Source organism: Bicyclus anynana, chromosome 18, assembly GCF_947172395.1.
Source record: "Bicyclus anynana chromosome 18, ilBicAnyn1.1, whole genome shotgun sequence".
Taxonomy (NCBI): domain Eukaryota; kingdom Metazoa; phylum Arthropoda; class Insecta; order Lepidoptera; family Nymphalidae; genus Bicyclus; species Bicyclus anynana.
This window is the reverse complement of record NC_069100.1, coordinates 13716699-13729596: the sequence shown is the minus strand read 5'-3', so window position 1 is coordinate 13729596 and position 12898 is coordinate 13716699. Positions and strand designations below refer to the sequence as shown.

Below are 12898 nucleotides of genomic sequence, written 5' to 3'. Positions count from 1 at the left end.
CAGCTGTGTATATCGTGTCCTGTGGGGCTAAGGGTTACTTTTTCAAAATATATACATTTTTTGGAACGGTAACCAAGGCTGGGATGCAAACTTTCACCACATAACCGCTGGGGGTCTTTTTGCTTTCGAAGGTGGCGGGAAGCTTCATTTTATAGTTCGGATTGCTTTAAAATCGAAATAAATCTTAAAAATCGTATGACATGGCTAAAGCAATCCCAGCTATAAATAATATCACCATCGGGCAATTCCTTACAATTTGCACCTTATTTCAATTCGATAAAGTTCAATTTGTAAGTTATATTGCTTGACAGTGAAAACGTGCGGCGGTGGTACATTTTCACCTTTTGGTAAAGTCGGATAACACACTAATGGTTGTTGCAAACATGTGTTAACTCACACACGCATAATTTTGAAATCAACAAAAAAACATTCACTGAATTTAATACATCGCCTCTTTGAATTTACTATGTCTATAATTTTATTAAAAATATGTTGAAAAATTAGAATGCACTTTTGTTTAAATAAGTAAAGTGTTTATTTTTGTTTTTGTAAATTTTACTTTAAATTATTGGCTAAACTTGATTTCAATAATATGGGTGCAAAAAGTTGACACATTTAGCACATTACAAAGGCTGATATCTATAATCATATTTGTTAATTTAAAAAATGGACTTTTTAAACTATTTAACATTCAATTAAATCTACTGTTGCCAAAAGTTTACGTTGTTAAAAAATATTTTTGTTACTTTGATTAAACACTTTATCAAAATTTTATTAAAATTTATAAATTCATTTAAACAAATGTAATGAACGAGTCATAAAAAAAACTTGTTTACAAACTCTAAAAAATGCATAAATTAGTGATGTTCTTGTTAACTATTATATTACTGAAACAGCTATCGAAAATTCTTACAATATAGATTTTAACATAAATAACGATCAAATCGTTACAAATTTTATTATGCATACATATATAATTGTTACTAGGCTATATAATTTAAATAAAATACATTTAAAGATGCACACTGATAAAATAGTTACAAATTTATAAAATGCATATCGTACCAGTATCTGTACTATAGAATTGTAGGATACTAGCAGACAACCGCGGTTTCACTCGCATAGTTCCCATTCCCGTATATATACGGAGAAAAAAACTAACCAATGTTTGCTAGTAATGTGGCTTATCATCAGTGGTAAAAGATTTTTTTAAAATCGGTCCAGTAGATTGTGAGCATATTCGTAAAACGAACAAAACTACAAAATCAAATCTTACCTCTAAATATTAGTTTAGATACAAATCATTGCTACTTAGTGACGTAATAAAATAGTTACAAATATCGATATAACTGTTACACATTTTACGATATAACGGTTACAAACAAATACCGATATAACCAATACGAATTATACGATGTCAGCCTTACACCCCGCTCGCCGTTTAGCCTCACTAGGAACGACGACACACGGCTGTGCGCATTCAACGTGCCTCGTATTCACAGGTCGACAGTCTTGGCAACGGGCACCTGGGCAAGTGATGACGTCAAGCGCGACGTGTGTCGGCGTTCCTGCAACAAACGGACCTCACTAGTGTAGTGTAACTACCGGTTTATTGTTTTTTTTTTTTTCGTTTCGTTCTGTCACGTGCGACAGGGTGTTTTCGAAGGTGTTAGCTACTTTGTCTGTTATTGTAATTATTGATTTAAAAAAATTCAATAGGTTCTTCATTCGACGCGTAAGTTATTTTATTTAACCTGACTTCATGTGTTCCAAAAGTAAATTTATATACAATTGTATGGATATTTCTTTGTAATTTTACTTTTAAAAAAAAATAAAGTATTACAATAAACATTTTTTAATTTTGTGAAAGTGTCCAGTTAACTATTACTAAATTACCTTGCTATGAAAATTTACTATATTTATTCATAATTGAATGTAGTAATTGTAAAATCATTAATTTAATAATCAATATTTTTATGTTTATTAAAAACCTGTAAAACAATGAAGAAGAAACAAAGTAGCTAATGGCTTCGATTTCATCCTGTTTTAAATACAGTACGGGATCTCAATATTTATGTATGCTAATTTCCCGTAATGCAAAACATAGTTTAAATGTAGCTGTTGCAAATCAATTTGGTGTACCCACGCTGCTAAAAATATGTACCTTTTATTTCTAAACACCCGTATATACGAAAAGTAGCGAGTTTGTGGGTAGTTCTAATTTAAAATAGCTTTCATTCAGTCAATGTACTGTAGTAACTTTATTAACGTTTAAATAATGTTATTAACATTTGAATAATGTTATTAACATTTGAATAATGTTATTAATGTTGGAATAATGTTATTAACATTTGAATAATGTTATTAACGTTTGAATAATGTTATTAACATTGGAATACTGTTATTAACGTTTGAATAATGTTATTAACGTTTGAATAACGGTATTACACTACATTTGTTTTGCATACTATAATACGTTACACGTTCATCTACGTTTTTATTTACCGGTATTTTTTTGTAAAGGTGATTATCGCTTTGGGCGTTTCTTTGAATGTCGGTAAACGGTATAACTTGTTTTGAAAAACAGATGGATTTGACCGATGTTTCTTTGTCTAAAATATTATTTTTAAAAAAAAGTTCATCGTTCACCGACTAAATTAGGATAGTTTCGTCATTTAATAATTTGAATTACAATGTCACAATGTATATCTAGATTTTTTTTGGCACATAATCATTACACGCTCTGCTTGTGCAGTGTTTGAAGGAGCTCAAGATGTCATTTCAAGTGAGCTTGAGCTCTATCGATACAAGCTCAGTATACGTGTATTGACGCGCCAAGTTCAAATAACCTAGATATACTTTCCTATAATTTTGATTTTGACGTTTTAATTAAATGTGTTACTAGCAAACTTTAATATTTGCTAATAAACTGATACGTCAGTCAATATGGTAACTGCCCGTAAAATATATATAATATAATATACAATATGTATATTTAAATGATGAAACATGTCCGTGAGTACTAAACAAAAAAAAAATATGTTTGTAAATATATGGGAAATTCATTTTTTTATGTTTCTTTGAATCAATAACTTGTGTGTATATATATAAAATTATTCAAAATGAAATTAAATAATATAGCGCCTGCATTTTGGATGTAACTTATATTTATCAAAATGTTCTAGCCCAATTGATTGACTGATTCAACATTGAACCCGCTTTGTTCTGTTAGAAACGGATGTTAGGGTAGGTGCGTACTTTGAAATCGCAGCGCGACTTGTGCTTTGTCGAATTTGTTATATAGGCGTGTCTTCTACGGAATGCAATAATCTTAGGGTTTATGCAGTGATAGTACGATTTGTTTTTGTGACATTTGTGTCATAAATTAATTTATTTTTATATGGTATCTCGGTACTTTTAGGCGATGTGGAAATAACACATTGGAAGATTTTTTTTTGAGGTCACTTTATAATCGAAACTGTAGCCAAAAATGTTTTTTTTTTTTTAATTATTGTCTATCAGTATCCGTAGCTATTGGATGAATTCAATTTAACTTGGCAAAATTTCATACGACGCGGTAGGACATTAATTATTTTTTAGTCCGAAAATCAGCACTGTTCCCGTAGGAGAGGGAAAACAAAATGTCAACTTTGAGTTCCTTATTATAAATTGATTTATTCTGAGCGACGAAGCTTCGCTATTTTTTTTATAAAATTCTTATTTATGATTCTGAAATGCTTGATGGCATTTTGCAATTTCATGTTATTTAAATATTCCGGTTTGCTGACTCATATATATATATTACTATACTTACAAAGTATATATATTACTTATCTAAATAATGTTGCGTTTTCCGAATAAATAGATTACCAAAACTATTACAATTTTTACATCTAACTCGAGATTACGAAATGTTTATAAAGACTTGCTCGTTTATGATTAGATTTACGGTCCAATATCTTGACATGTATTAATTATAATAATAATTAAGAGGTAATTAATAATTGTAAGTACCGCCGAGAGAATTAATACGAGAGCTAGCTTGGTTGCGCTATGCTTTACGTGTATACATTATATCTTATAATCGTTTGTGATACTCCGATAGTAGATTATGAAAGGTTTTTAACGCGTGTGGTCTATAATATATGTATGTATAGTGCGATAATAATAAAGATATAAAAATAAATGAGAGCTATATAGTCTGGCAAGTTCGTGATATGCGGGTGACGGGGGGAAGTGGATGCATCAGTCGTGGGTTTTTCATTCATCGCTACACTCCCCCCGGCCCGCCTGGATCATCGGGAGTGTTACAAACGAAGTTGCCAAGCTAAAGTTGTTATTGTGATATTTTGTTAAATTCGTAGATTACGTGCCTATTTTAATTGGGAATGTATTAGGAGTGGGTACGACAAACCAACGGGGCGAGGATCGAACCACCTTCCTCGGTGAGTTCGACCACACTTACCGTTGAGCTGTTGAGACTTCAGAAAGTCTGCAATAACGGCCATAGGTACCTCTGGACACCGAATATCGAATTCGATTACCTCCATATCATATCGATTACCGACTTGTCCCTTTTCTTTACAAAGTCTATGCATAAGTTGTCCTTATGCATAGACTGTATGTGTTTTAACCGACTTCAAAAAAAGGAGAATTCTTCGTAATTTTTTTTTAGAGAAAACAATGGATGCTCTCTACGCGTCTATTTCCTTCTCTGTCTGTGACGTGACGGGCATTTTCCTGCCAGTGACAACTTTGTAAATAAGTCACTTTATCTAAAAAAAAAAATAAAGAATATCATCAGTCATGCAATCTGATAAAATTATCAACAAAACCATCATTAATTAATTGATTAAAAGATCTTTGTGATAATGACAGCAAATAAAGTGTTTCCACACTGCGATTTCATTAGTTCCATTTTTATTAACTTCTACTCTTTTATGTCGCACTATATGTAATGGAAAAGAAAAATTAATTAATTTAGCCATTAGCCATGGATTCTAGGTGTTTAAAGAAGTTTGCATTTTTTAACGTTGTTACTCATATAACTAATTCTCCACTGCGCGATTTCGAATTAGGACGTTTGGCACCACTGGCGCAATTTAGTTTTGTGGCGTTGTTTAGTGAAGATTTCGTTTTACCTTGGACGTGATACATGATCTATACTATAAAGCTGAAGTTTGTTTGGTTGAACGCGCTATTCTCAGAAACTACTAGTCCGATTTGAAAAATTATTTCAGTGTTAGATAGCCCATTTATCGAGGAAGGGTATAGGCTATATATTATCTCCGTATTCCTACGGGAACGGGTACCACGCGGCGTCAGCTAGTATTTGATAAAGTGGAGAATGAAACCATGCATAACTTGTTAAAAAAAACTTCTGGCTTTCTAATAAAAACCATTTCATATTATCTACTGTTAAAAGTATCACGCGAACATATCTAACGACAAATGTTTAACTGCTGCAATGAGTGAAATTAGTTTAAGGACCAAATAGCAATATTATAACGTTAATTGAATATTTGCTTACGTATAAGCTTAATTACATATCGATTTCCTAGCCATCTATCTGTGACGTAATAAATATTATACGTACGTCCAAATTTGTATTTGTATCAGGGCGAGGGAAAAATAAAACTTAAGCTTGGCTATGGAACATACCGAAAATGACAAATAAACCCAAATACACACATCAAATGCTCAACAAACCAAATGTATTTTATTTCAAAGCGCGAAATATTGCTTTGTAATAAAAGTTACAATCACACAATAACTATTATTAAGAGATTTTCATTGATTAGAATAATATTAGGTGAAGTACTGCACACAAATTTCGTGACACATAAAAAAATCTAGTTTGTGCGATGTGCGTATATTGCAAATTAAATAATATCTTGAACTACAATGTAAACACACTAGTTTAACTACTCGGTTTTATATTATGTGGATATTATATATGAAATCGTAGACAGATAAATAAATAGACGATAGTTCGGCGTGTCGTTGTAAGTCAAAAGGTATAGTGCCAGTTGCGACAATAATCTCTGCCCCAGTGGCCAAAACTGTAACTCTACAACATCGACATTCTCACTGGGCTGTCGATGTTTATTTTTCACCATTATATATTTTTTTAATTTTCACCATTACATGAATTTTTAATTATCACAAATGATTTTTTTCACCATTATTATAATACATTTATTATAATACAATTATTATACGCATTATTATAATTACACCATTATTATTTATTATTATATACATTTTTATAATATGAATAGCGTATTTATAATTTTCTATCCATAAACACTACAACTTTTTTACGATATTTTAGTATTCTCTGTGTTAGCGTTTGACAACAGGATTACTAACTCATTTGGCAGATCATGGCAGACTAACCGTAACATAGGTTCGCCGAACCTATGTTCAGTGATTTCATAATTGGTTCCGGACTACATATCTAGGTAAACATACTACTTCCAATTAATAATTGACAATTATCAAATATAGTGAACGCCCCTAAAAAAACGGCACGCGTATGTGTTTATACACAAAGTCCATGCAGTTGTTCTTTTTTTCGAGGGAATGTGATTATTCGTCTATTTACTTTTCTGTCTACATGTTAAATAGCCAATGAAAAAAAACGGTTTCTTGAAGTTTTTTACACAGAGTAAACACCTTAACTGGCAGAGTACTACGAGTAATATAGAATTTAAAGTCAAAAGCATCTGACTATAATTATTTTACAATTAATTTCTTTTTTAATAGCAAATAACTATTTGTTTGTAATAGTTACGTGTGGCTGTGAACAACCACTATACAGTTAAGTCTCTATTTTAATTAATGACGTACCTAGGTATGGCTTTTTTATTTGAATTATTATTAAATTAATGTGTATTTATTTTTTTGATTAAATTACAACCCAATTAATCATTAATTTCGTTTTTTTTTTCATTACTATAAAAAAATCTTAACTGTACTTTTAAAATTATGATGAACCTAACGTTACGTGGGGTGGCTAACTAAAAAAGCAATAAATTGTTATCATAAAATTAATCTTCTATATTATTAAAAAAAAATATTAAATTTAATTAATGGTATAGCCTATTTAATAAAACTGTATAGTACTTTATACATTTGAAGTGACGATTCTTATGATAATGACGAGTTAGATTTAAGTTAAATATAAAATAAAAGGAAAATGTATAAAAAAATAAATAATTAAGGAATGGTTATGAGTCGTGAACAAATGTGTCCGATTTCTGATAATTAAATTAATTAATTTTGTGTAAATAATTACTAAATTAATTATAATTATTTTCATAGAATTAATTAATTTTACTATTACTGACCGCCCACTCGAGTAAAGTCATAAGCTGCGCGTTCACCGTTCTCGTGTTCCCGTATCCTTTACAATAAGTAACATACTTTACTCATACAAACATTATTGGAACATTACACTATTTATATTATATTATTACACTAGTCTTTGCTTTGCATATTTTTGACGACATGATTACGTCAGCAGTAGTTGACGGCCTCCGTGGCGCAGTGGTATGCGCGGTGGATTTACAAGACGGAGGTCCTGGGTTCGATCCCCGGCTGGGCAGATTGAGATTTTCTTAATTTGTCCAGGTCTGGCTGGTGGGAGGCTTCGGCCGTGGCTAGTTACCACCCTACCGGCACAGACGTACCGCCAAGCGATTTAGCGTTCCGGTACGATGCCGTGTAGAAACCGAAAGGTGTGTGGATTTTCATCCTCCTCCTAACAAGTTAGCCCGCTTCCATCTTAGACTACATCATCACTTACCATCAGGTGAGATTGTAGTCAAGGGCCAACTTGTAAAGATTAAAAAAAAAAAAGTTATTGAATTTTTACACACATGCCAATCCACACACTGTCTAATATCTATGTTTGAAAAAGAAACTCATTTTCGACCATAAATAGAATAAAAATGTGCGCGAGTAATATTATAAGGGTTCCGTTTTTGTACTACGTACGTTCGGAACCCTAAAACTGCTTATAATTATATTTGTTTGCATGCATACATCAAATTTAAAAAGACTTTTTGAAATAGATTGGCTAATATTGGATGTTTTTTTTTTCTAAAGTATATTGAGATGAGAGTGACAGAATCGTAAAAAAAACATATAATAATACTATAATACTCGCATACCTTAATACAAACATACATTCATACTTACATTCATACATACATACATACATCCATGCATACATACATACATACATGCCATATTGCAAGAAATGTTTTTGGTGAACGCAAAGTGCCTCTTTCCTGAATACGTCGTGAAGTGTTTAGTCGATTTTTAGTTCATCTTCATAAATTAGATATAGTTAGTCAATTTATCGTTATAGCGTACCTAAACCATTAAACAGATTAAATAGGATAAGAAAACGTTGTTTTTTTTTGTAACTTGCTAGGAAAAGTTCAAAGATATTAGAGTGGTATCTCTTTCTAACGCATAGCTTTGTCTTGTTACGCTTATAAGACATTGTGTAGCGTTGCTTCCCCTAGCATGACATTTTTCGATTATGCTCCGGCTCGAAGGACCGCATTGTTAGGGCCAGGGTTAGTAAAACTAGAGATCTAATTGGAATTGATTCTCGGTCTACCTAGTGGGGAATCGCCATTCCAGCACCTAGGGATGCCAACGTCCATCGGCTCTTTCAACAATGTGCCCTGCCCATTTTTTGGGTCTTCTGCGGATTTCCTCATTCCTGGTCCGATTACGCAGATTGCCTACTGTTATTTAATAGCCTTCTGTCGTTTTGACTACACGATCGAAAACCAATTTTGTTAGTAGTTATATCGAAGTTTATGCTAGGGGTGGTACTATGACAGCCTATATCGCTAGGCTTATATGTCTTACAAAAGGCTTTTTCTACTTAGATTTATTACTTATATGTTTGTTTTACGTATTGTAGAACTGTCGAGATTCGAATTCACGTCTTGTGAATTTTCGCTTCCTAATTCGATTGTCTATTGAAATTTGCGTCATTGAAAGTGGAATGAATTTGCACGTTTCCATAATATGTCGCTAGTTTAGACGAAATAAAATTACGAATACCGCCGGTTCTCTAAGTTAATTTCTTTTTTTATGTATATGAAATATTTTTTCCTTTTTTTCGATAGTTAGTACTACTAGTTACTATCTAGTTTTAAGGTTGTAAATTTTGTAAATTATTAAAAAAAAGTTAAAATCTTAGTTTTAGTAACATTAATTGATATAGTTGAATGTAGAAGTTCTTTTTCGAATATTTTCTTAATGAACTCCTAACGGCGCTTGAGAATATATATTAGGTAAAAAAATCTCAAGTCGACATTTTCTTTTTTTATAAATGTACGAACAAAGTGGGTCAATGTGTATATTGTAACTAATAAACTTTATCATAATCTGTGTAAGCGTAGGGTAACGGCCACGATTCTTAATGCAGATTAAAAAAGAGAAATCTTGTGATATGACAGTTCGACTCAGGTGTATCAAGGTTGTAAAGTAGTATTGTTGTCTATATGTGTATTACATCAAACATTCGGAACGTTATGTGCATCATGATTTCATATAACAAGTTTTAGTGTGTGTGCCTCACTTCGAACAACTATGGCATTGGTCACGGCCATCAGCTTAGATTGATCCAATGTCTGACTATTTTCTTTACATTCTCAAGTCACGTGTGTCACACTTAGAAATTTTAAATATGATGCGTGTCGAATATAACGTTTTGAATTTTTAACTTGCTAATGTTAGATTTAACAGGTTCACTGCTGTATGAGGTTTTTTGATCTAATGTTTGGATTCTATGCTCTATAATAATAAAACAGGCTGTATTTAATAGTAGATACTTGTGTTCTCTATCAAGGCTATAACTCTCAAATAACACATCCAATCCTGAAATCAAGGCTATAACTCTCAAATAAATCGTGATTTGGCATTCAAAATCCCTATTTTTTCAGTGTTGTTTATTTTTCGACAGATCCAATTCAGGTCATCGAAAAATTTTGTAGAATCACCAAAATTATTGATCCTAAATCAACTACGTTAACTCGCGCTTAAAATATATCGTAATATAAAATTTTGATTGGTCAAAAAAGGCCTCACAAGTCAAAAGTAACTTAAACTGCAGTGAATCTGCTAAGGGCTGGCAATGTGAAACCGCTATAATATTCCACCGTCTACTATATCAATGTTTATCCTATTTATCTGTAAAGGTTACGGGATAGTTGCGATTGTAATGTATCTTGTATTCATTGTATATCAACATACAAATCGTAATTTCCTAAATTGAGCTCTCATCCACCTGTAAACGTGACTCCAAAAATTTAGAGTACCACGCACATGTGGTATTATCGGGTATCCTGTACCCAGATACCACTTCTAGATTTCGCCAGTTACATCAGATCTATCTACAGATTTATCATCAGAACTATAATCTGGCGATTTGTGACACAAACTAGGCAAAGGGCCAAAGTCACAGTACTAGATACTCCTTTCAAAAAGCAAATCATCTCCTTAGGAAGATCAAAGCAAATCAAATCAAATCAAAGCAAATCTTCAAAAGATAACCACACTAAGCCCTCATCCGGAACAAAGTTTTTTTTGCGGACGTTAAAAAAGCGTTTAAATATAGTATGATTTTAAATGAAGTTTATTTCTAACGCCCAAATATTGAAAATGCTCTCGTACGAAGGCTAAACGCTGAGCCCTCATTCACACGAGAGCTTTTAGAAGTTAAAAAAGCTTCCAATTACAAGAAATGCATTCCCAAGTATATTGTTCACACGACAGCGTTTTTAAAACACGGCGTTTTTTTTTCGAGCTGTGTTGCATTTTCAATTTTTGGTCTTGGAAATAGACCTTCATTTAACACCATACTATATTTGAACGCTTTTTTAACGTCAGTTAAAAAAACTCTCGAACGAATGAGGGCTGCGATTTTTAAAACCTGTCTTTAAGTTATATTCAGATATAGGACACAAAAAACAGGACTTAAAGAGTGCTAGCTCATTTTGATTCAGATTGTGTGTGGAGATAAATTAAGCCTTTACAGATAGATTGGGTGCGTTGTGTATTCTTGTGACCAAATTATAAAAGTCCATTATAGAGTGTACATACGTAGTATAATATAAATTCCCAATTACGTAAACTAATATATTATTTGATGAAATAAGTATAATAATTTAATTTTCACAACACTACAGTTATGATACTGAATCCAAAAAAAAATATTTTTCTGTAGTGTGCCCGAATAGTTTAAACACCCGTCCGGGGCCTTGTTCATAGGCTCGTTATTGTTACGTTGAGCTACAACACATGTACCTAATTTATTTACGTAATTGGTTATACGTACTCGAATCAATATATTTTAATGCTTTAGCGAATTTCGTAGACGGTGGACGCTCAACACTCGGGGAGCCCTGGCTCTATTTCTCTATGACACTACAATACAATTATTTTGAGATATTATATTACATTTTTGTGTTACTGTGACTTCGTCGCTTTCGAATAAAATCCTTGTATAACGGATTAAGACTACCTACTACTGTATAGGCTGACCAGATAAATAAAAAAATCTCCATGTTATGGAAATGGCTTGACTCGTGAGTTCTAGTCCATTGAGATGATTTCTTCTACAAGCATATTAAGCATAGACTGCTAAACAGAACTTCTGGTAGCCTCAATCAAGGTTTCTTATTTTTCTGGTCAGGCCTATATATGGTTCTAAAGTAGTGTTTTGCTAACTACTGTTTCTATTCGCACTGTTATCAGAATCTAAACTTTATAACAAAGTTTATTAGATATATTTTTACTTTGACGTAATTTCAAAATGACTGCGTGCTTCGAGAGCTGATTACCTACGGGGTAGCTTCATGTGAAAACAAGCACGCCACGAAACTAAATTCAACATTTACAGCAGCTCCAAAAGTCATACAGAAATAGGGCCCGAACTTAGTTTTCAGCTTCTGTAATGCCCGCTTGCTTCGTGGACGACCACGGCCAGGGCGACCCCCAAATCGAAAACTGTAGGTGTCGTCAGTACGAGATCGCATATCTCGGATAAATACCAGTCGAGACGAGTCTCGCATCGCCATTGTAAAATGAACCTACAGAAATTTTAATAAAGCTCAGTTTGCGATGTGCCATCTCGTACTGAAGATGCTGAATGTTGACCAAAAATAATTTAAATTGTATGCTAAAAACAAAAAGTATTATTGAAATTAAAAACAGCATGTCTATATTTGGAAACTTTATTTTGACGTTTGATTTTACCATCCCTATTCCTAGATACGGTATTGTGTCATAATTTTGATGATACAGTAACAAATTATTATAGTATTAGTTATAGTTATTTATTGAGTTCCTGTGCGACCATTGAAGAGAAATGTAGACAAAATTTCGTCAAATGACGTCAGAGTTGTTCCAGTCGCGTCTCTTTCGTACCAACGCAATGAAAGAGCGGTATTTCCGCTTGCGTCGCCATTGGTTGAATTTTGTCTACTTCTCTTCATGAGATTATCTCGATCGCATGTAGTGCCACAGGATTCACAAAATAAAGAACTTCGTTCTAATACTATAATAATAAAAATTTTAATAAAAAAAATACAACCGACTTCAAAACCTAAAAACTTACCCACTAAACTAAAAAGCGAAAAATAACATCATAATGTTCTACCTGCTGATCAGTATGAAGGCGGTGCTAAGCCGGTGATGTATTAGTTCAAGCCATGTGAGCATATCTTATAGATTTAGATTTTGCAGACAATGTTGTTTCATGTGGTCCTGTCAGAAATGGCTTAAATTAAGACAACATCGGCTAAGCACCGACTTCATACTGATCAGCAGGTAGAACATATTATGATGTTATTTTTCGCTTTTTAGT

At 32.6% G+C, this 12898-nt stretch overlaps 1 protein-coding gene across 1 annotated transcript in view; it reads left to right on the top strand.

Moving 5' to 3' along the window:
• Positions 1-12269, top strand: part of LOC112045933 (cyclin-T) — a 41520-nt gene extending 29251 nt beyond the window's left edge. Inside the window, exon 9 of the mRNA XM_024082330.2 lies at positions 1503-12269. Coding sequence (XP_023938098.2) covers positions 1503-1538 — 36 coding nt within the window. The 3' untranslated portion in view covers positions 1539-12269. The remainder of the gene's footprint in view (positions 1-1502) is intronic.
• The last annotated feature ends 629 nt before the right edge of the window (positions 12270-12898 follow it).